This window comes from Ailuropoda melanoleuca, chromosome 9, assembly GCF_002007445.2.
Source record: "Ailuropoda melanoleuca isolate Jingjing chromosome 9, ASM200744v2, whole genome shotgun sequence".
Taxonomy (NCBI): Eukaryota; Metazoa; Chordata; class Mammalia; order Carnivora; family Ursidae; genus Ailuropoda; species Ailuropoda melanoleuca.
In genome coordinates this window covers 7,175,287-7,200,138 of record NC_048226.1, presented here as the reverse complement: position 1 = coordinate 7,200,138, position 24,852 = coordinate 7,175,287, and the positions used below count along the sequence as shown (strand labels likewise).

Genomic DNA, 24,852 nt, shown 5'->3' with positions numbered 1-24,852 from the left:
AGAGCACCCCACAGGAAGAGATCCCCACTGGTGGCACCAGCCCCCCAGCTGATAGACGGACTGACAGATCAGACATAGGGATTCCAATTGGAAAAAAAAGTGGCCAGACTCCAGGTTCTGTAAGATACGCGTCTCTCACCTTCGGTGCCCATTAAGGACAAAAACGTGTGCATCTCTGCAACCCCCAGTGTCTAGACTTGTGCCTCCCACACAGCAAAGATCCTCCGTGGGACCTGCAGAAGGCAAGATGTCCCCAAATACACTCCTGCCATTCAGAGAAGCCAAGTATGAGTTAGAAAGTAAGAGCTACCATGCCTACTGGCCAATTCAGCCTACCCTGGGCTCTTACAGCCACAGCACAAAAGAAAGGTCACGGCCCATCTCCCTCAACCTCGGACCCCTCATGACCCAGGCCTGGTGGTCTCAGAGCAAATACTAATTTGTACAGTGGGTGCTCCTCTCCACCCTCCCAACGCCATGCTCCCTCTGACCCACCCCGTTCTCCTTCCAAGTCCAACTCAACCGGCAGAATTACGGAACGGTGCGACCAGAAGGGACCTCGAAAGCCACTTCATTCAAATCCTATTACAGAGGACAAAGTCAAGCTCATAAGATGTCCAAAGAGAAATCAGAGCTCTAGCCAATGCCCAGATTTCTGAACCATTCCAGGACACTTCCCCAAACGGAAAATGCAGGGGTCAGCACATACACGTGGCTGTCCCTCCTCGGAAGCTCGAGCCTGGTGAAGCCAAGTGCGGCTGGCAGGCCCATGAGATCAGCCCCGCCGGGAGCTTCTGAGAAATGCAGACTCTCAGGCCCTACCTTGGACCTATCACGTCGGAATCTGCATTTTAACAAGATTCCTGAGCGCTGTGCATGCACAGTAAAGTTTTAGATGCTCTGAACTCCAGAATTTCCCCTCTAACCCACCTGTACAGTCAAGCAAGAAGGAGCCCCTCCCTCTCAGTGCCCACCCCCTCCCTCCCTTTTCCCCAACCCGATAGAAAGCCTGGAAATTAACGGCAATAAAAAACAAAACAACAATGCTCCCATTTCCAGGCAGCGAATGCTTCTCCCCTCATCCACGGGGAGCCTCTGTGAGGCACTTAAATCTCCCCGTTAAGCAAACAGCACGAACGGCCGCACATAGAAGAACAGGTGGCTGATGACTGGCGAGGGCCCCGATGAGCAGCAAGTGGGCTGGGTCATTAAACACTGCAGGTGGACAGGTGTGGCAGCCAGCCCCCACACCGACAGGGGTGAAAACCGGGAGCTCGGCCAGCCACCTTGAGGAAGGATTGTGCACGCAGGAGGGGGCAAGGGGACTGGAATGAAAGGACAGTGCCCCCCAGCCCCCACCCTCCTCTCTTCGCCCTTCATCCCTAACCCAACCAATGCCTGACATGAAGCAGGTCCCTCATCCTTCCTGAAGGTCATAGGAGAAACAGGGACCATAATCCCTGTGTCACGAGGTCACCGTTAGAAGTAAAATGAGAACACTTAGATAAAGAGCCAGGCACAGTGCCTGACACACAGTGGGGGCCCAACACAGGAGAGCTTTCTCGCCACGTCTTCAATCCCTCCCATCTCCAAATGTCCCAAAGGGTTTGTGCTCTGTCAGAAGGTGGCTGGGGAGGGCCACTGAGACCGACGTGGCTGGTCAGGGGAGCAACCTAGCCATTGAGATTGTGGGATTGTTAAGAGATCCCCAGGTGATTCTAAGATGGGACCAAGGTTGAAAATCACAGCCATAGCAAGACCTGTGGATTACGCATAGCTTATCTGAATGCAGCGGAAGTCAGAATATTTCTCCCCTCGCTACCTTAATTGAGTGATTACTACATGGCCAGGGACTAAGCAAATTACTTTATATACATAATTTCACTTAATTCTCATCTACCCGGCATCAGGAGGATTCCCCTTTCATTTGTCAGCTGGGGAAATGGAAGTTCAGAATAGTGAATAAGTCACTGTAAGTGCCACAGCTCCCAAGCAGCCGCCCCGGGACTCGACCCCAGGCCCGTCTGACTGGAAGCTGTAATGAACACCAAGAGAAGGCTAGGGAAGAAATAGTAGCGGCGTGAACACGAGAATAAGCCATACAAGTGGCCCAAGTCGGCACAGGCTGTGGGTAAAGGAAGAGACGCTGAGGGAGACCGAGTGCCACCTAAACACGGGGTGATCTTAGGGAAAGGAGTTCCATCCTAGTGTCTTCCCGTCCGGGGGCCACCATGGGGGTGGGGGAGGGAAGCCATGCATGGGAAGAGCTGTTAGCTGGAAGAGAATATGCCCATCTCTGTCTTCTTGGCAAATCAACAGGCATCAAAAGAAATATCCCAGATTACATGTCCCATCACAGTAGTAACGAAAGTGGGGGTCCTGGAGATCCGGGGAGGAGCTCCAGGTTCCAGCCCTTTGGGTGCAAAGCCCACGGTGGTCAGAGGACATCCGTGCACCCCCCTGCTTTAGGCGGTCTGCCGATATTAACAATGCTGCATGAGCAAGCCCAACACGGTCAGTCTGCTGGGAGAGGCACGCATTCACCAAACCCTCCTTCGATAACTGGGCAAGGTGCTACAGAAGGAAGGTACATGGTGCTGTTAAGGCCAGTCACGGGGGCACCCCTGCTGCCCCCCTTCCCAGCTCTGAGTGGCCACGGCAGGTCACCTTGAAGATTGAGCCGAACAGAAACGTAAGAGCCAGGAACCCGGGAAGCTGTGCCATGGGGACCCTTCGAGGCAATCCAGGCAGAGGCACCACAGTCCTGGGGAGCACTGGAGAAGGAGGAAAGGACACTGTGGCAAGAGTGGGAGTCCTGCAGCAAGGCGAGGTTGGGGGTATAGCAGTAGTCAGAACACACTGCCAGGGGTGTCGGCTTCTCTCCGAAGAGCAGGGGGATGCCTGGAATTTCTGGAGCACAGAACGGGACACAAGCAACTTACCACCACACAGGAGGACTGCTACTGTGAACACAGTGGGGGGAACATGCAGAAGGGCCAAGGCCANGGGGGGGGGGGGGGGGGGTTCCTGGAATGGAAGGATGGCAGTGTGCAAAGACAGAGGAAGACAGCTTCCAGAGGGACTGGGGCTGTACCAGAGCAGGCAAGGGCAGCGGGGTGCAGACTGGCAGGGGAGAGAACGAATGACCCTTATATCTCTGGCTCATGGACATACGAATGATAGGGGTAGGGGGCCACCCCAGGGCATGGCTGGGGATACGTTGGCCGAGGCTGTTGCTTCTCACCTGGCTCAGCCATACCTCTGAACCTGAGCCAAGCCCTCAGGTGGAATCTACAAACAGGGTTTCTCCCAGAATGCGCTATGCTGTTTCCGGGAGTTACTGTGCACTTGGAGAGACGGAGGAAGAAGCAGGAAGGTGTGAGGGCAGGGATTAAAGGGCCTGGACCAGTGCCACAAAGGGCCCCAATTACCTGCAGCCAGGTGTCTACCTGAAACAGGATAAGCAGCTTATTTACTGATAAAAGGCAAGTACCCACTATTCACTTGGGGAGTTTGCCACTGGTATATGAGCAGGCAGGAGGCTCCCAGATGACAGGGCAAAGTGAAGACTCATCTGTCACAGGCTTTCTGCAGCTTCTTAGGCTGGGACCCACTATGGCTCCCAGCAGCCCCGGAGCCCCTTCTATTCCGACTGTAAAATGCACAACACTGACTCAGAGCACGCAGCTTTGGAGTCCGACAGACCCGACGACCCCACCAGTGCTGCCGGAGCCCCAGCTTTCTCGATGATCAGAGCACTGCTGACTGTCAGAATAACCACAATGAGTGTATAATTAGCTGCTGTTTGGTTGAGTGGTTACTCTGCTCTGGGTACTGGATTCTAGGCTCTGGTTTCCATCTTATGTAAATGATAGCAGTTTACTCCATAAGTAAGCCAAGCCGTCAAGATTTCCTGTAATGAACCCAGCATCTCAAGGCCAGCTAGGCTCTCCGAAACTGGTAGGTATTGGTATTCTCAGTGGGTGCTGACCCACCCATAATGCTGTCTAGCAAAGCTATCCGGCTGAACCACTAGCCTCACAGCCTGTCCCAGGGGGCTCTTGCTTCCCCTTGAGCCAGCAAGCTGGCCGGGGCTCAGGCAGGCTGGGGTGGGGAGATGTGAGGGAAGAAATGGCCCAGACAGCAGACATGGTTACTCTCGCTCCAGTCTGCCTCAGATGGGTTGGTACCAGCCCATCTCCATGGGCTCCAAGTGGGGTGAATGTTGGCCAACTGGAGCCTTGAGCGGTCACCAGAGGAGGGCCACAAGAAAGTCTCCTGATGCCCACAGGGCCTGAAGACCCCAAGATGGCTCAGGACCCCACTCAGCTAAGGCAACTGTGAGGTGCAGGGGATCCCAGGACTTGTACCACCACCAAGGGCACAGCTATGGCTAATCTTCCTTAGCCTGGGAACTTGGAGGGATGTGGGGACACCTGATTCTTTCCCAAAGCCTAGAGAAGGAGGACTGTCACACTATAAGCTTCTTCTTTGGCTGTGCGTTCAGGCAAACCTGCCATCACTATATGATCTCGGGCTAATCGGTTCATCTCTTCAATTGCCTTGTCAGGGTAATACAGATAATAGCTACTGTGTCATGTTATTTTAAGTTTCGCTTATGTCTGAAAAGTGCCTGGCTTATAAAAAGCATTTTATTAATGGTCACTATTTATAATATGACCTGCTTTTTCAAATATAAGGAGCTCTTGGAAAGCTCTCCTATCTTCTGATTAATTTTTTAAGGTACTATGTCCATCTACATCAGGGGTCTGAAACTACGGCCTGTGGGCCACATCCGGTCTGTTGCCCCTTTTTTGTAAATAAAGTTTTATTGGAACACAGCCAAGCCCATTCATTTACATGTTGTCTATGACCGTGTTCCTGCCACAACAGCAGAGTTGAGTGATTGCAACAGAAACCAGATGGCCAGCGAAGTCTCAAATATTTACTATCTGGCTTCTATGAAAAAGTTTGCCAATTTCTGATCACACCAAAGTCTCCCAAACATTCACGAGCACCATAACCACTGAGGGTGTTGTTTGTTTGTTTGTTTGTTTTTAAGAATACAGATTCCTAGGACCTACCACCAGAATACTGGATTCAGGAGATGTGGCCTGGAAGCTGTATTCTAATCAGTCCCCACCACCATCGATGATTCTGAAGCAAGTGGCCTGAGAACCCATTGGAAGGAGCCCTTGGTCTGTGCAGTCAGTAATCTTAAGTGACACCAGGGCCCAGGTCGTCCCCTTGAAGGGGCAGATGGAGCCTCGGTGGGGAGTGAGTCAGCACTCTGCAACCAGTAAAGGCATGCAGCCTGCCACCCCAGCAGCTTCCTGCTTCCATTCTGATCTGTCGATAAGGCCCTGGTATTTTTCCCAGGTATAGATGTGAAAATACTTTCCCTTTATTTTAGGAAAAAGAAAAAACAAGAAACTGCTTGCAGCCTTCACTCACTTGGAAATACGTCGTGAATAGTTTCCCATGTCAATAAATATTGCTTTAAAGTATCAGTTTAAAAATATGCAACTGTAAAAAAAAAGAACACAGTAAATATATTCATGTATCAAATGATCCCACGATACACCTTGAAACTTACACAGTGTTATATATCAATTATAACTCAATAAAGCCGGAAGAAAAGAAAGAATGCAGTAGATCTCTGTAAGCTGATAAGGAATGATCTCAAGGATAGATTGTTGGCAAAAATCACATAGTGCAGAACAATGTGAATACAAGCTGATGTCTGTTAAGAGCAGTGGGACAGGACTGATGGTCTCTAGAAGGATATGCAAGAATCTCAAATAGTGGTGAGCCCAGGAGCAGAAAAGCAGGCAGAGACTGACGCTTACCACTAAGCTATCTTCTATGCTATTGGGCTTTCTTACTATTTGCACGTATGTCCTTTCAGAAATAGTAAAAATCTGGGGAGCCTGGGTGGCTCAGTCGACTGAGCGTCTGCCTTCGGCTCTGGTCATGATCCCAGGGTCCCTCTGCCTCTGCCTCTCTCTCGGTTGCTCATGAATAAAGAAAGTATTTTTTTAAAAATCGTAAAAATCTATTTTGGAAAAATGTCATTCTTAATGCCTGCAATGAATTACATCGTATGGATGGACCAGAATATGCATCACTAGCCACTTATCACCAGATATTTAAACAATTCTGACTTTATCAAGTTGAATGTGTCAGTCACAGCGGGATGAACTTCCAAACACATAAATACGGGTACATTTGTAATTATCACCTTAAGGTTAACGTCTCTGAAGGGGAGTTACAGGGACATGGACTTCCCATGATTTCAGCCTTGTAATAAAAATGCCAAACTACCTTTCAGAAAGGCTGCCAAAATCCACACACTCGGCAACAGCAAACGTGTTCATCCATTTTCCCCATTCTCTTATATGGCCCCTAATTTCTGCTATTGCTTCTCCTGAGAATGCACGAGCCCCACACACAGCTCTATCAGGCAGGTGTCCCCCCACCCCCCAACAAAGCAAGCCCGGGCGGGGACTGGTGATGTTGGAGCAGTTTCCACATGTAACAGCTAATAATAGCGCTCAAATCCTGCCTGCTTTTCCTAGAGGCCGAGCCAACAATGGGGTGCCCCTCGGCACCCCCTCCACTGGTCCCAGGCCAATGCACCGAACTCCAGTTATTTGGAAGGATTCACTTTGAAAAGCAGTTCCTAGAACCATTCAGGCGTCCTCCTCAGGGCTTCGTGTCAGGCCCTGCTGGCAGACAGACAGACGCTGGCATTCTTCTCCCCTTGCCTGGAACAGGTCTGCATGGCCGCGACCGCACAGAGGCCCCTTTCAATTCAGGATGCCTGTCAGGTAGACAGGCTTGGCATTTCTGGGACTGGTTAAAAAAAAAAAAAAAAACTGCTCCAGTCTTTGGCCAACTATATGCAACCCTTCTTTCACAGTAAATCGGAGGGCAGGGCAAACATCCTGTGCAAACATGGACCCTGGAGCAGCAGGACTGAGCAGAAGGCAATTCCAGCCTCCTGCAGTGCCTCTGAGGTCAGGACACAGCCTGGGCAGCCACCAACTCAACCCATGGGGCCTTCTCCCCCGATGGCCCTGCCCGGATCCAGCCCAGAGCCTGCCGGTCCAAGCTTCTCCAGCTTCCTACAGCCCCCAGCACCATCCTCAAGGACCAGCCATGGGAGGAAGAGCAAACAGAACACAGAAGGTTCCAGAAGAGGAGAGGAACTCTGGGGCTGGGATTGCCAGCCTGCCAACTGACTGCTGGCCTCTCTGGAGCCCTGCCCCCAGCCCTCTTCAAGGGGGATGTCAGTGTTAATTGACCTCACACTTGTCACGGAGATAAATGGACGAGGCAGCAGGCCTCACAAGTGCCTTGGTATGGAAGGGGGTGGCAGTTTGGTTTGAGCCAAGGAAGCCACAACAGAAACTGCTCTAGGAAATATGAGAAGCTTCTTTACTCAAAGAGGGTGGAACTAAAATGCCTCAGAAATCCAGGCGTCCCTCAGAGACCCTGCCAGTTCAGGTCCGCACCATCGTACCAGTGCACAAAGGGCATTAAAGTGAGTCATATGAACAGTTTGGCTCTCCAGTGCAGATAAAAGTTATGTTCACACTATACCATCGTCTATTAAGAGTGCAAGAGCATGATGTCTCAGAAAATAGTGTATGTATCTCAATCTAAAAAAAATACTTTATTGCTAAAAAATGCTAACCACCATCTGAGTTTTTGGTGAGTCATCATCGCTGATCACAGATCACAAAACTCAGATAATCACGAAAAAGTTTGAAATATTCTGAGAATTACCAAAATGTGACACAGAGACACAAAGTGGGCAGACGCCATGGTGGAAAAAGGCACCGACAGGTTTGTGTGACGTAGGGTTGGCAGCAACCTTCAGTGTGCAACGAGCGCACTGTAAGATGAGGTGTGCCTGCCATGGTTGTGCCCTGTAGTCCGGTGGTCACGTTACTACTCCAGTCAGTAGTCTCCGAGGAGGGCCGGTGCTGCTAAAGGCCCACAGGAAGAATGGAACACAGAGACGTGACCTAAGTCCCAGGTCACGGACCTGAGGTTTTCCCCAGTGGCTGGGTTTCTTGTAACTGGAAGTGTGGGCCACAGAGCAGAATTAATCCGAGAAAAGCATAAAGGGCCCTTGTACCAGAGGCACCTGGAGAATCTCTCTACGCTAAACGTACTAGGGTATCGTGGAAGGGAGAAGAAGAGTGCGTTCCTAACCCTCTGTGTGAAAGACCCAGGGAGAGGCCAACCAGAAGTTCTTCCTCCTTCCCTGCGGAAGCTTGGGGCCAGAGCAGGTGGCGGACACACCCGGTGGCTGAGCCACAGCTGGATGATTCCTTCTCCGGCAGCACACCTCTCCATCACCCCGTGCCGCTCATCCCCCCCAACACATGTGCAGCGCGAAGGGCAGAGGGGTGAGAAAGAGGAGTGGCTGGGGATTTGCAGCGGCTGGCTGGTTGGTGTGTGTTCTCAATGTGTGGCTTTTCTCCCCTCGTCCAAAAGTGCATTTCCCCATCAACCGTTGTTTGGTTCTCTTTGCTTGGTTGGCTGTGGCTTGGAGGGCTCCTCTCATGGGCATCCCTGAGCCTTCTGCAGGCAGTTCACGAGAGAACAGGCTGCGTGAACACAGGGCTCAGACATGCAGCCATGGGGAAGTTTCTCATTCGCTCTTATCCCAAGGTCACTCTTCCTCTGGACAAGTGAAAGCAGGACATTACAGGAGAAGATACAGAGATGGAAACAACGTGCCATGAGGAGATGAGGGCCTCTGCTGGAGCGGCTTTTCTGCAATTTGACTTCACAGGGGCAAGACCACATTGGGCAAGGAACACTGGGAGCAAGTCCAGGTTGGCAGGCCCCCATGCCTCTGGGCTTCCATTCTGGTACCATGGTCCAGTAGGATGTCTGGATCGGCGAGGAAGTACGTCACCAGAACTTTAGAGGAATAATAAAATACTGAAAGTTCGTGAATTTTTTTAAGAGTAAAAATTAATATAGACTTGATTTTATTCCCAGTTTTAAAAATCCCTTTTGCTAACTCATATCCTGATATAGTTTCCTTAGGTGTGAAATTACTGGGAGGACCAGCAGTTGTCCAACAGCCTGCTGACACCTACAGGAGCGTGTAAGGCGTCTGACTGTCAACTGTCACGTGTGTCCTCCGGGACAAAAGGTTGAGAACTTCTACCCTGAGGTATCGAAGGATGTTAACCCTGTGGGAACCAGCTCGAACCACCTCGATTAGGAAGAACTGTATTTTGCTGCCAGAATCAAATGAGTCAGAGAGGCAATCACGTTGGTTATGGAGCCAAACATAGCCAAACATACTGGCCATCCTTGGCCCTACGGAACAGGATGCCGGGACCTGCCAAGAACAGCCAGCTAGCAGGTAACCACAGAGGAAAAACATTTTGTAGCAGACTCTATTTCCAGGGACTTCCTTTTAAATACAAGACTCGGCACTGGAGAACAGCTGGTTTCCTGGAGCTCTGAGAGAGGAATGGCGGAGCAGTGTAGCCCTAAGACGACCATTGGTGACAGTGCAGACGCTTCTAGAACCGTTCGCTGCACACCTGCAAAGCCCCCACAAAGACAGGGCAGCAAAGGCAGGCTAGAAAAACACACACTGCCTTCCAGCCTTCTTCTCAGAGCTCTGGGCACCGCATTCCAGAATTCAGTCACCAAGTGGGGCGAGACTTCATCTGCAGCCAGAAACTCGCAGCGAAGTCCAAGCAGAGGAAGAGAAGCAGAAGGCTCCTGGCTTCAGTTACTTCACGTCCTGCCTGTGGATTGGCCACACACCCAACCTATTTAACTAGGACTTGAACAAATGCTGGGAGTGCTCTTGGGGGCAGGAGGGTCTGTCAAGGAGCCCAAAAGGAGAGAAAGGGCATGAAACGTTTGTTCAGAGACTACGAAGACCTAGGCTAATGATATAGGAGATGAATCCAGAAGCTATTCTCACAGTTATGTTCAAAGAGCCACTGTCCATCAGGAGACCCTTGCCAGGAATCCCTAGCACAGGCCACTGCAAGGGTCAGAGGTACCTTCCTCCCTTGAAAAACCTCAATTCAGAGGAGAGAATGGAAAAAGAAGAAAGAAAAACAAGCAAGAAGGAAGAATGGATGTATTTGAGGAAGTCAGGAAACCCAAGTGCTTCGCCTCGTTTCACTTCTGCCTTGTGCTGCTCTTGCTTCTGACTCAGTTACGGCAAGATCAGGTAAGTCTGTTTCTCAGGGCAAAAGGAGCTATCCTAGCAATAGCGTCAACAATGCACTCATCTAGGCTCCACATCACCTTCCAACCGTCTCAGAAGTCGGCTATCTCCATACCACTCTCCTTGCATCCAACCCCTGGCCCAGCGCTCACAGCTAGGGACACACGTTCCCTCTATCCCAGCGGAGGACGAAAGGATGCCTCATTAGAGGTTAGGGCATCAAACCTTAGGAGTCCAAGATCCCTCCCAGCCCCATCTCCATTCCAGCTGGAAGAAACCTTTCTTGATCTGATGCTCCAAGGTTAGGAGGGAGCTCAGAAAGGACTCCTTCCCAAGTCCAACCATCCCCCTTTACCACAGGTTAACCATTCCATACGAGCAGCAGCCCCCGACACGTTCTGGCAGGAGCCAGCCCCTCCAAATCAAGACTCTGGCAGGATTCTACAATCCACTCAGAGGACAGTTACCATCTGTTTATGGAAAGAATGTTAATAACCCCCAATCATAATCAAATAGGCAACCACTTTACTTTAAGTACCTATTAACAGACGCTAATTCACAACGGAACAGTCCTGGAGTGCCCCTCCACAGACCCATCAGAGGCATCAGCACGTGTCCACCATCAGGATAAAAAGCCAGTGTGGGCTGATGCAGCACTCAATGTACTACCAAAAGCCCTCGCAGTGGGTCTGGACCACCTCCTCCCCAGCCTTCCGGCTTCCGCTGCCCCACTGTGAGGTCTCCACCATGCCCAGAAAGAAACGAAGGAAGTCTCCATAGCCAGGGAAGCAGCACCCACCCCCCCTCAGCTCCCATCTTCCCCCCCACCCCTAAGCCAGGTGAGCCCCAGCTTGAGAAAAGCAGATTAAGAAGAGGCATGGCTGAAAGTCCCATTCAAGGGGGACAGCACTCAAGGACAAAGCATGGGAAGAACCGGGTTGATTATATTCGCCCTCTAGCTTCATCTCTCGGCCCTCCCGGGCTCTCTGCAGGGCCAGAGCTGCCCTAGCCCGCTGTGCACTCGACACGCTACTGCACATCTCTGGTCTGCTCCCTTCTCTGTACAACGGGGACATTCACCTAAGAAGGCTGAGGTCTGTTTCAGCTCCAAGAAACCATCATTCTGTCTCCTCTGTGGGAGAAGAGGAAGCCAAGAAGTCTGAAGGACACCACCACCGCATCCCTGAGCTGAAAGTATGTGGAGATACTTAGGAGGTCGCCACAAGGTCAGAGGCCAAAGAATGTACGCTCTTCCTACTGGTTGCGAAAACCCACACGTTTGCTTCTTTCTCTCTTAAATAACTAGGATACCCGATACGAAAACTGTGGGTCATGTTTTCTTATTTAAAGACACTCTCACATCATCGACCTGGCTGTTTTTCTAACAGCTGTGCGAAATGAAGATGGCAGGTACACCAGGGCCGTTCACGGTGGGGCAGCCAAGACCAAGGAGTTAGGAGGTCCGCCGGCCCTGGAGAGGGGCCGAGGCTGTGAGCGGGGAGTCCTAACCCAACACGGCCTCACCGGACCGAGAACCCAGAGCACGACACCTCGTTTTCTCAGCCACGGCTTCTTTTTCGGTACACAAAGGTGCCACAAAGCGCCTGCCAGATCACTACCATGGTCTCCTGATGTCTGACTGAAAAATACTTTGTGAGGGAGAGCTCGCTGTAAAGGCCGAACCACATCACTTCCAGGCCCAGGATGCACTGAAATGTCAGGGGCACCTGGGTGGCTCAATCGGTCTGCCTTAGGCTCAGGTCATGATGGGGGGTAGGTTCTGAGACGGAGCCCTGCATCCAGCTCCCTGCTCAGTGGGGAGCCTGCTTCTCCCCCTCCCCTTGCCCCTCGCCCACTCTCTCTCTCCCAAATAAACAAAATCTTTAAAAACATAAAATAAAATAGAATACTGAAATGTCTGTATATATTTCTGTACCTCCCAGCAAATGGCTCCTGCCCTGCATGTCCCTCCCACCCCCCCATCCAGCAATCCAAGAGTTAACACCTGGCACAGCAGGGAACCCCCAGGTCCCAGCTCCTGCAGGGGGGACTAGCTTCTGTTCTGAAAGTCAGTTCCCACACCAAACCACACTAAACACTTACAGGATCACCCCTGCGGCTCTAAGTAAGACCCTGGGCTTCAGCCACAGCCCCAGGAAACCCCCACCACCCTGGCTCAGCACCATTACAAAACCTTTGTGACTCCAAGAGGTGCACTCCCCCGCTAGTGTGACCCCCCCCTCAGGCCACCTGTGATCAACAAGATGACAGGTGACAGGAGTACAGAGGTGTCTGAGACGACGCTTTGTCTATGTATTTCTGTAAGGTCTAGTTAATATCTTCATCTCGCATAAACCAGGTGTTGGTAGAATGCCTATACACACCAGCAGGGAGAGACCTCTGACCCCTGACAGGTAACTAAAGCAAGATGCAGAAGGACACTAAGAGTATGAACACGACACGTGCCTAGTGAAACACACACAAAGAAATGCGTGCTGTAAATGTACACATACACACGCACACACGTAGGTGTGTATTTTTCCTATACTGTACGTATGTCATCTGTACGTATTGCATATGACCACTGTGGGGAGTGTTCTAGTTTTAATCACGCTAGTTAAAATGGTTATGGCAAAAGTTCTCTTGTCCAAATAAAATTTACTAATAAGACCTATACAAGAGATGTATACACTTTTGATTGTTTTCTAGGAATGCAATTTGTGACCTGTAAAGAACAAAAGAAAACAAAATATCGATGTATATGTATACATACACATAGAAGTATAAAAAAGGGGGGGGGGTTACCTGGGTGGCTCAGGTCATGATCCCAGGGTCCTGGGATTGAGCCCCAAGCCCCTAGATGGACTCCCTGCTCAGCGGGATGTCTGCTTCTCCATCTCCCTCTTCTCCCCGCCCCCCACTTGTGTGTGATCCAAATAAATAAATGGAAAATCTAAAAAAAAAAAGAAAAAAGAAAAAAAAGAAGTATAAAAATGAACTGGTTGCCAGACCTGGCCACTAGCACCATGGGGTGGAGGCAGCCCACAGGGTGAGTTTGGCTGGCAGAGAGCCAAGGGGGGAGGGCAGGTGTGCAGGGAGAGCAGAGAAAGAGAGGTAGAGACCAAGGAAAGAGAGAAACAGAGAACTGATGGGTACACATGACACCCAGGCTGGTGGCTGTCTCTGGGAACTGGGGGGGGGGGGAATGACAGTTAAAGCATTTTAAGTTTTATCAGCAATGTTTCACCTCTTTATTCTAGGAATAAAACATCAGATGCAAATATAAAAACAAAAATGTAAGCGTTGCTTGCTATGAGTGGTGGGAACAGGAGTATTTGTTACACCAACCTCTGTATTTTTGCCCTTTTCTTATTTCTCGGAAGGAAGTCAAATTCGTATTCGCAACCCCTTCTCGTCCACACACTGCGTTCCAGGCCCTCAGATGTGGATGCTGGGTATTATTCATGAGATCCCCCCATCATCCCCACTCTACGTCCCACTGCCCAGACACCTCAGATTGCCAAAGCAGCCCTTACTGGCCTGTTCCTGATTAACAAACGATGCTTTTTTTTTTTTTTTTAATGATTATAAAAACAGTCATCCATTTTCCGTTCAACGAGCATTTGTCAAACACTGCGAAGTTTCAGGAACACCGGGCTGAGGGATCTGTGGTTTCTGCCAAGTCTCTCCTGGTCCAGCAGGACAGACAGATGATGTGTGTGCGAAGTAATGACAAGGCACTGGGATTAGTGCACAATCAAAGCACCGGGACCAAACACTGTGTGTGACAAAGGACAGCATGAGTGAGCCTTGGGAGGGCAGCCCTTCGTAGAAGGACAACGAAAGGAGCCGGGAGAGGCTTACATGTGAAGAAAACAACGGGAGAACTACAACCATGGCGCCCCCTTTAATATGCCAGTTCCACACACATCTCAACACAGCCACCCATGGAGGCCGGAGAGGCGGCGAGGGGTGGAGGGACGCTGCTAAAAGCAAAGAGCAATTGAGTGGCATGGCAGAGTCTGACCTAGATTTGAACATTCAAAGCTGAGGACGGACTGGATAAGAAGGGATGGAGGTTTGCAGGAGTCAGAGTCAGAGGGCTCCTGGTACCCACGCCTTCACTCTTCCCTGCGCCGGGATGTCCACTGGTAACAAAGGATTGGGGGTGTATGCAGCCTGGGGCATTTGCTCACTCATCCTAGGCTGAGGCCCAAGCACAGGGATCGGGCGTCACCAAGAGCAGAGACAGGCAGCTTCACCCTCAACAAGGGCAGCCTTGGACACACCTCCACATCTGGCCTCGACGCACAGCCTCCCTTCTTCAGGCTGCTGGGCTCTACAGGAGGGGACACTTCCCTTTCACCTAGTGGGACATGTTCTCCTGGGCCATCCAGGGCCAAGGAGGCAGCTCAAGGCAGGGAGAGGGGAGCAGGGGCTGGGAGAGGCTGTAAGGACAGCTGAGGGGAAGGCACCGCCCTGGATGCTGCCTAATCCATCCGACATGGGGACACACTGTTCCAGAAACCGGATGACAATTAATAGGAAAAATCTGCTCTCACAGTGCTGCCAAGCATGTCACAGGGTCTCAGCTGGTGGCGCGCCTCCTCGGCGGGCAACAAAAATGCCCCGTTCTCCCCTTTAGTCGAGGCCCTCGTGTCTTCTCAGGTGGAAAGAGGAACAGCTATGGTCAGAGGGTTCCTCCCATGGTCCGAAAACTTTGCACGAGCAGTAGGGCCGGTCCTCAGAGCCACAGGCCCAGGGATTATGCTAAGACTGAAGGCTCAGGGCTCTCCCAGCAGGATTCATCTTGGAACCCCATGGAGCCCTGTTTGGCACAGGGGAATACTGGCAGATAAAATATCTCCCATCGAGGTGCCTCACAGTGGTCTGATCTTGTTTAAGTCGCGGGGCTTTGGGCCAAACTTCGACCCCCTCTCTGTAATTTGCCTGCACAAGCATTTCTCTTGGTCAAAATACTTCATAGGATTCAAGAGAACCTGGCTTGCCTTGCTCTGACTTGTTCAGCTAAAGCAAGAACAGAAAGAGGGGACAGAGGTAGGGAGCTTCTGAGAGGCCAGGCAGCCTGTCCTCCCGTTTTCTATCCTTCTGTCCTTCCACGGGGCTCTCTTGCTGAGTGTCAGTGTTCTAAACTTTCAGGGGAGTCACAGAATATTTTGAGAATATAACAGAAGGAGTGGACTAGTTCTGTTCCAAACCACCCCCCCACCCTTCTGCCACGTACACCCATTTGTACAAGTTCAGGGGACCACCGCCCCTGGGGATCTCATTCACGTGGCCTCCTTCGGTCCCTGAGTCCCAAGGTCGGGACCCTCCCCACAGATCCCAGTTCATGTGTAGAAGCTGCAGAGATTCATCTTTCTGGATCCCATACTCTCACCAGAAAACCCGAATGTCGATCTTAACTCAGCAACCTCGTAGAACCTGTCCTTAGCCTTCCCTACCCACCTCCCATCGAATGCCAGCCATAAATGGAAACCCCAGAGGGGAGCAGGTCTTGAAATTCCAGCTTCTGTTTGAGAACTGGTACCTAGCCTCCCTGGAGCCATCTGGTCAGATCCATCCCTGAGACCAGGCAGATGGATGCTAATTCACGGCATTAACCCCTTTGGTGCCACCCCCCCCAACCCGAGCCTTGGTGGGAAGCCTCATCCCACAGCCTCCCCCGGCCATAAGGGGGCTGAGGACACGGTGCCATGGAAGCCGGCCAGCAGATTTAGCAATCGTGTTGCTCTTGGCATCCGTTCTGGGACCCTGTGTACAGCTACGTGCTGAAATGCCATCGTGTGGGCAACATCCCAACACCGGGGTCCAGCACCCGACATCTAGCTTGCAATACCTTCGCGTCACAACTCCAAGGGAGGGTGCAGACAAGAGAGAAACCAAGCTACTCAAACAAGGAGTCCTTTTTCTCACCAACTTCCTTCACAAACTACCCTCTTTGCAGCAAGCAGCCCAGCTCTGTGATGCTTCCCGCACTCAGGGCAAAACCAGGCAGACCACTGTGTGGCCCCCGCAAACACCAACACTGCTTCCAGTCCATCACTACCAACAATAAGGTGTAGACAGGAGTCTCTACCAGGACACCTTCAGACCACGAGCAGAGGCCCTCATGGAGAGCAAAAGGAGAGTAAAACAGCGTCTTTTGATCAAAAGGAACCCTATCCACCTCCCCCCCACCCCACCGGAGACCCTTGCAAATGAAAATCCCATCTTACCCTTCATTCCAAATTTGGACCGTCGACCATATTTGTTGATCATGATAAAGAGAACCACCAACAGGACGCAGGCAAAAGCAGCAAGTCCCACCGCGATGGACACCTGGGAGGGGCCAAGAGCAGACAGCTGAGAGCGGTCACAGAAAACCTGCGTGCCAGGGAAGTCACACGCGCCCAAACAAAAGTAGTCCTGTCAGGAGAGCCGCTGCAGCCCGTTCCGAACTAAGCCACTGAGTCAATTCCTCAGCAGAAATAACTCATGAGACCTTCAGCACATTACAAAAAAATTAATTCCCCAGCTGGATGAGAGAAGAGTCCATGGCACAGCCTCTCATCTGGGGGCCATCCATCATAAGCAACGCAAGGGCAGGCCTAAGAGGTCTCTGTCTACTGTTTGTTTGTTTTCATTAGCAAAAAAAAAAAAAACCTCTGCACCTTTACACTGACATTCTTTACAGAATATCTTCCAGAAGGTTCCAGGAGATCTGGAATAAAAAAATAAAAATAAATAAAAAAAACCTTTGCTCTCCTCCTCAGGGAAATCTCTGGCTCTGAGAGTCAGGCAGGGGAGGGCGGGGGAGAGACTTGAAAAACCCACCCAAGCGGATGCTCTGAGCAACTCTGACTTTTGTGAAAGGCTTGTGTGGTTAGCATTCCCTTCGAATCAGGCCCAGCCAGGCTCCTAAGGGCGGGGGNGGGGGGGGGGGGGGGGGGGGGGGGGGCTCAAACAGTTCTCTTCCAAACTCTAGGGCCCGGAGCAGCGGATCCTCAAAGACTTTCTCAAACAATGACTTATTCTCATCAAACAAGGAGGGTTTCAACTACCTGAAAGAAGGTCATTCATCACAGTTTTTTTTTTCTACTGCGTATGCTGGGGCTCCAAGATAAAATAAAATTCCAGAAAGTTACCTCCTAAAACGAAGTCAGTAAACACCTTCCCCTTGATCCAGGAGGGACTTACCCCAAAAGTGTCTTCCTCTGGTTTGTGGGTCACGGTGATGGGTGTGGGGCTCACGTCGTAAACTGCAAACCAACCAGATCAGGAGGGTGGTTAGCTTACCGGCCATGAGAGGCTCAGCCACAGCCCCCACCTGACTCCCCAGCCCCCCTCAGGAGTTCCTGCTGGAGAACCTGCCCTGGCTTTGCGGGGGTCCCCAGAGACCAGGTCCCCATTCAGCCACCTGGCTGGTGCTGACAGGCCAAGGGCAGGCTCCACAAGGAATAAAGGATCCTCACTGCCATCCTCCCTGCCCCCATTCCGGAGTAAATAATGTCACCTGGGCAATGTAGGCCACAAACTATTAGATATAAGGGAGCAGAAAAAAATGGTTTGGGATCCAGGCCAGGGTGTGGGTTGGGCATATTTTGTTAGTGACGGCAGCTGGTGCTGACATTCGGCTACCCTCTGCTGGAGGCCCTCCTTTCCCTGTCCCTGGCTCTCCCACGCCCTTCCTTTCTCCCTCTTTACTCCTCAGTGAGACCAGGAGACCCACGGCCACAGAACAACCCACTGTCCACTCCCCTACCACGGATTTCAGAACACAGTGGCAGCCCACAGTAAGCTTTAAGTCCATCTGCCCAGGAAACACGTTTCCCAGCAAGACCTGGATGGGGAGCCAGTCTGTCCTCCATCTCAAATCACCTCCTGGGCAGGAAACGGCCCCAGTTCAGAATTCCCTGGAGGGACATTCTGGGAGATGAGGAGTCTTCTCAGACCACAGATGAAGGAATCGCAGATGATCTGCACATCCACGCCCAACAGTAAGGGGTGTACTCAACAGGACTGTCCACTACCTCAGGCCACACGTAGGGCAGAAAGGACAGCGCTGCTGCTGCTAGTTTCCCACAGCGGAGAAAAGGAAAAGACATAAATACAGATTACCCCATAGCCCATGAGTAAAACACCAAATTTGGGGGCGATTATCTAGTCCTAGCCCCAGATTGCTTTTAAAATGAGCCTAAATAATCCGCCTTTAGGGGTTCCTAGGTGGCTCTTGATCTCAGCTCAGGTCTTGATCTCAGGGTTGTGCTCCACGCTGAGCGTGGAAACTACTTTTAAAAAAATAATAGGGGCGCCTGGGTGGCACAGCGGTTAAGCATCTGCCTTCGGCTCAGGGCGTGATCCCGGCGTTATGGGATCGAGCCCCACATCAGGCTCCTCCACTGTGAGCCTGCTTCTTCCTCTCCCACTCCCCCTGCTTGTGTTTCCTCTCTCGCTGGCTGTCTCTATCTCTGTCGAATAAATAAATGAAATCTTTTAAAAAAAAAAAAAAAGAAGTCTAAAAAAATAATAATTTCACTTGAGGGCACACAAGCCTATCAGGAGACCCTGTAAATCACTCACAAGGTGAGTCCCAGCCAGATTCTGGGGCCCTCAGAGCAGGTGAGAAACAAGGGTTTAGAGGCGCCCCATTCTCTCTGCAAGAAAAACTGAGACGATCATCAAGGCTACCTGGGCATGTGAAACCCCATGTCCTTCCTGACATCACCCCTTCCCATCCAGGCAGGAGGACCCACAACATGATCAGACCTTAGGGAACTCCCTGGGGGAAACTGAGGCACAGAGCCCAAGAGGTGTGCGACTGGAACTACCCAAGAAGTATTTCTACTCTCTGGCTCCCCTTCACAGTTCCCTCAGATGCTGTCAGCTGCCACAGGTCTAGGGCTGGCCGTGGAATAGGAAAGAGGGCTATGTGGAATCAGTAATTACCTAAAGTATCAGAATAGATCAGTTTCAAAGCAAAAGGTAAAGCGGACTTACTAGAGACAAAGTTATCCGTGCTCTCTGCAAAAAAGACAAAGAGATAATTAACAGGTGTAGTAAAAACCAGAACAGATGCACTATATCTTCTTCATAGGTACGACCTCTCCCACTCACCACGAGTGTCCCGTTACCCCGGCAACTGAAAACTAAAATCCTTGACATATCTCCCCCCCCGCCCACGCTACACTACCCCTTCAGGAGGTGGTCTTCCAAGTGGAGAAGGAATGAGAGATGAAAGTCCTGCTTCTCAGGGAGGTGGCCCAACCTCCCTGGGGTCTATGAGATGGAAAATTACATCTAGACAGAATGTCTCACCCACAGTCCTCCCTCCTTCAGGTACCCAGAGTGCTGGGGACATTGGTGGTACCTCAAAGCCAAGAAGAAATGCTGCAGGGTGGGCTTCCCTGGACCTTTCTTGAAAATGCCAGCTATGATCCCAAGACAGAATTCCTCAAATTGATATGTAGAGTTTATTCTGGCAGGGTCCCTGAGATGTCCCTGGGAATCCCTCTATGAACCTGCCCATCCCCCAGATGAAAATGTGCTACTGGATTTTTGCCTCTAGAAATGGCTCAGCTAATGGTGAAAACGCATCATTATTAGACGTTGATTACAAGCCAGGGGCTGGGCTCAGTGCTTTATGTAACACATCACTCTGTCCTTATAACCCTCTGAAGAGGTAGGGAGCATTATCCCCATTTAAAAGAAATAGAAACAGTCTTCTAAAGATTAAGTGACTAACTGAATCTCAATGAGGGAACAGACTGCGCTGGATTCGAATCCCAGTCTGGGCTCTTCTCCTGTCCATCAGAGACCCTCCGATTCCAGCAGGCAGTAGAATCATCTACAGGCTGGTCAGTACCGTTCTCCAATTAAAGGAATGAGGGCTCCTTGGAGAAATGCATAATTTCAGGCCTGGGGCAGAGAAAGTACAAGATGTGCCTGGAACATCTTGTGGTACTAGAAAGTAAGAGAGAGCTCCAAATTAATGGGAGCATGGGAAAAGAACATGGGAGCCAAAGTGAAGGAGCTTCTGATGACCGAATTTGGGACAATTTAAGCAACAAAATAAATAAAAGAGAGCCATAGATTGTTACAGGCTGAATTATATCCGCCCCAAATTCGTATGGTGAAGCCCTAATGTCCAGTACTTCAGAACAGGACTGTATTGGGAGACAGGGTCTTTAAAGAGGTAATTAAGTTAAAATAAATGAATTAGGGTGCACACTAATCCAATATGGCTGGTGTCCTTATAAGAGGAGGCGATTAGGACACAGACACACACAGAGGGAAGGCCATGTGCAGACGCAGAAAGAAGACCGCCATCTGCAAGCCAAGGAGAGAGGCCCCAGAAGGAACCAACCATGCTGACGCCTTGATCAGACTTCGAACCTCCAGGACTGTGAGAAAAAGGCCTCTTGTTTAAGCCACCGAGTCTGTGCTACTCTCTTATGGCAGCTGGGGCCAACGACACAGATTATAAGTCACAGCACAAAGTAAACACCCACAAGTCCATACCAATGTAAAGAAGCAATTGAATCAACACATAGGGGAAGAAGAGAATGCTCTTCCTTACAGTAGAATTCCACCTAACAAATGTAGAAGGAATGACAGAAGGAGGAAAATCACCATTGATAAATACCACAGTAATAACTGTTTCAGGCAAGAATCATCAATGAATGCTAAAATTAATGTGCAAAAGCGTGATAAGACACAAGACATTTACAAAGTTTCAAAACATTACACTCATTAGGTACAAAGGGAAAAAAATCACCTTGCAGTGGAGAAGCCGGGCAGATACCATGGCGACCCAGTGATAGAGTTAATTAACATCACCAGGAACTAGAGGTGTAGACGCCACGTGCCCCCTGCTGCGATGTCCAAAAAGAGCAAGTATCGTTTCTGCGCTGTTCGTGCCAAAAATGCCTAACCAGCATTTAATTATGAGGCAGCAGCAGACAAACCCACATCGGGGGGAAGTCCACAATATAACTAGTGAATATCCTTCAACAGCGTCCAGCTTGGGGCGCCTGGGTGGCTCAGTCAGTTGAGCGTCTCGTCTCTTGATTTCAGCTCAGGTCATGATCTCAGGGTCGTGGGGTCGAGGCCCACGTCAGGCTCCGCACTCAACGGCAAGTCTGCTTGGGATTCTCTCTCCCTCTGCCCCTCACCCCACTCTCATGCTCTCTCTCTCTCAAATAAATAAATAAATCTTTTTTTTTTTTTAAAGTGTCCAGCTCATGAAAGACAAAGACAGACGGAGGAACTGTCCCAGACTGAAAGAGTATAAGGTGACAGAGCATCTAAATTCGGTGTATGATCCTGCATTGGGTCCTAGAGAAGAAAGGGCAGCAGCAGACAAAAGTCAGGTCTGCAGACCCAACAGTAGTGTCAGTGTTAATACCCTGTTTTTGCACATCCGTGCTTAGGTAAGGTGATACCATTTGGGGAAGCTGGGTGAAGGGTATAAGGAAGTTCTTTGTACTATTTTATTACTTTGAGGGGGTAAAGCCTTTTTTTTAGATTATTTATTTATTTATTTGAGAGAGAGAGAGAGCAGAGAGAGAGAGGGAATACAAGCAGGGAGGAGGGGCAGAAGGAGAGGGAGAAGCAGGCTCCCCGCTGAGCCCAGGATCCTGGGATCATGAACCAAGCCAAAGGCAGACGCTTTACCCACTGAGCCACGTAGGCGCCCCTAGTGGGTAAATCTTAAACTAGTTCAAAATGATGATGGTTAAAAAAATCTTAAAATTAAAATTTTTTTCAAAAAAATTTTTTTTTCAATAAACATGGATTATTGGTCCTCACCCCAGAGTTTCTGAGTCAGGAGGTCTGGGGAAGATCTTGGGAATTTGCATTTCTACCAAGTTTTCAGGTGATGCTGGTGCTGTTGGTCCCTTTGAGAACCACTGCATTATGTTACATCTACTGCGGCCACAAGCCTACCACACCCTGAAAAATAAGAACGACTCATTCATTCATTCATTCATTCATTCATTCCTCGGTCTTCAGGCCCATGTCTAAGTCCTCACAGTCATTGTAATTATGGCTCTATTAAATATGCACGAGCAAATAGTCTTCTCTAACCACCTGTGGGGCAAGTGCTGCTTTCTGTGAAGGAGTCTAGAGAAAGTCCTGGTCACAGTAAATGCACCGTTAACAGCTGGCTTGTCTGTTGTCCATTTCGCGTCCTTCAGAGAAGACCAACAGAGCTTTCTCCCAATCCCTGAGCCTGCCCTTCATGCTACCACCCTCTTGTAAACTGTAGGTGCCAAATGCCTGATGGGGGGTGGGGGAGGAGGCTGGAGGAGAGGGGCCCTAGCCTTGGCTTCAGAGCCTGAGGGAAAGACAGGCGCCAGGTCAATCCACAGTTAACACTGATGTGCATATTTCTCCTAAGGCTCCCGGTTATTAGAGAATATTCTCACATCAGGCCACTGTTTTGGCTGAGTCTATGAACGCTGTAAGCTCCCAATCAGCCTACATGCTCAGTTCCCTTGCTGAAGCCTGGGAACACTCATCCATCCCGGAAGCACATGAGCCTTGGAACAGGGAGACCCCCTGGGTCCCCTCTACAGTGGGGGGACTCAGGTTCTGCACTGGAAGAGGATGGTACCCAGGAATGATCCTCACCCCCACCCATCAGCAGTTGGGAAGGAAAACTGGATCCATACGCCAAGGTGCTGTCTGAATACGAACGAGGTGGGCACGAATGCCACCCCAAACCCAGACCGCACCTCTCCCAGTCCCAAACCCATCAAGAAGGGCCTCGTGGGAAAAGCCAGAGGGGTACAGAGAAGGGAGAAGGGAGGCAGCAGCTTGTGTCCAGACAAAGAGGCAGACTGAGAGGAGTCCTTGAGACTAGATGCCCCGGGCTTAGGTGTGAGAAGCAGCGGGGAGGCCTGTTGCACCGCCCAACCGCACAGAGGCCCCATCTCCCCTCAGCTGCATGCAGCTGCCAGTGGCTCAAACTAGGGGAGAAACCCCTCCCCTCTCCCCACCCGCCACCAGCAGCCCGGGGCCACAGTCTAGTCTCCACAAGTTACTCAGGGTGAGGAAAGCAGCCTTGACCGAGGCTCAGGGCTGAGCACGCTGGGGCAGTGATTTCTCCCATCGTTTGTACCCAGCGTCCTGAGGGAATTCTGGTTTCTGCTGTTGTAAAAATCTCCGTGAAATAACTGGGCCTCCTGGCCAAGTAAAAAAGGAGAATTTAAGAGTTATGGCAGCTCACTTACTCCTAAATATTTTGTCAAGTATTCTCAGGTATTTGTTGTACACACACACACACACACACACACACACACACACACCCCTTGGCAACATGCCTCCTTCTATCACATCATCTAAGGAACTTCACGCTCTCCCCCAGACTACAACCTTCTAGCTACCAACTCCCCCCCACCCCGCCGTCACCCTCAGCCTCTCCAGTTCCTCCCCTCCTGACACGTGAATCCCTGATCCCTCGTGGCTTCCCACTCTCATGCCCAGATCCCCTCCGGCAGCCCCTCTAAATTCCTGCAACACCAAAGAGTAAGCTCCACGCTTCTAGAACCAACCTCCCTAACCAATCCTTGCAGGGACCTCCTTCCCCAAGGCTGGATCCCATGCTGAATGCTAGCCCTTCTCTGGAAACACAGAAGGAAATCCAACATTTGTATAGCATGTGCAGTTTAAAAAACAACAAAACAAACAAAAAAAAATCTTATCCAGAACATTTTCATTTTCACGTCCTACTCAGAGAAAATCCTTACTGATGGAAGTCTCTGCATTTCCAGATTCCTCCATTAAATATATTCATTCCAATCAAATCTCTCCCATGGGGCTCAGGACCATGAAGAATCAGAAAAGGAGACCGTTACCTTCAGATCTTGCTCTGCCCCCAAAAGAGATCCCTTTTCAGTCGCCCTTGCGTGTGCTTTTCAAAAAAATAAAAACAGTAGCCGTGTGCTTTCTGTGCCAAGCCCTGTCGTAAACCCGTTTGGTGGATTAACCGCTGTGTGTGAGCTGATCTTCACCACAGCCTTTGAGGCAGATGCAGGGGCTGAGTAATTTGCCTGAGGTGACAAAGCTGATGAGAGATTTAGAGAAACTCTGAACCTGGCAGCGTGGATGGTTCCACAGCCCTACAGACGACACTGCCCGGAGCCCATCTGTGAGAATCAAGAATGCTGCTTCTAGAACTCCTACGTTCACTGCATCCCTCCGTCCCAAGAATCCTAGCAATAGCTGACAGCTGGTGCGCCCTTCCTCTGTCTCAACACAGAGCTAAACCCTTAGCATACTTCACTTAATCCTCACGGCAACTTAGGGAGGGAGCGTTTGTTCTCGTTCCCATTCCACAGATGGAAAAGTAGAGGCAGAGTGGAGATCGTCCTTCCCTGCATGCCAGCCACGTACCACACGCCAACCCCGTTCTAGGAGCTGAGGCCACCTGTCTGGTCGGGTCATGGATGGGATTTGCACCTCGATCTGCCTGACTTCAGAACCCTCGCTCTTAACCTCTATGCTCTGCTTGCCTGGGAGCAAGAAAGGAGTTGCTGTGATAAATACAATGTCGCAACACGCTCAGGGCAAAAGGGAAGAGGGGGGAATCCACAGACAGCCTTATATCCAGAGCGCGGCAGGGA

At 50.6% G+C, this 24,852-nt stretch overlaps 1 protein-coding gene across 4 annotated transcripts in view; it reads right to left on the bottom strand.

The window, feature by feature from the left end:
- Window positions 1-24,852, bottom strand: part of NTRK3 (neurotrophic receptor tyrosine kinase 3) — a 388,753-nt gene that overhangs the window by 233,279 nt on the left and 130,622 nt on the right. For all 4 annotated transcript variants that reach the window (XM_019799995.2, XM_002919550.4, XM_011225398.3 and 1 more), the window contains 3 exons: window positions 19,223-19,246; window positions 17,423-17,484; window positions 16,462-16,564 (listed from right to left, as the gene is read on the bottom strand). In XM_019799995.2, the coding sequence (XP_019655554.1) occupies window positions 16,462-16,564; window positions 17,423-17,484; window positions 19,223-19,246 (189 nt within the window). The remainder of the gene's footprint in view (window positions 1-16,461; window positions 16,565-17,422; window positions 17,485-19,222; window positions 19,247-24,852) is intronic.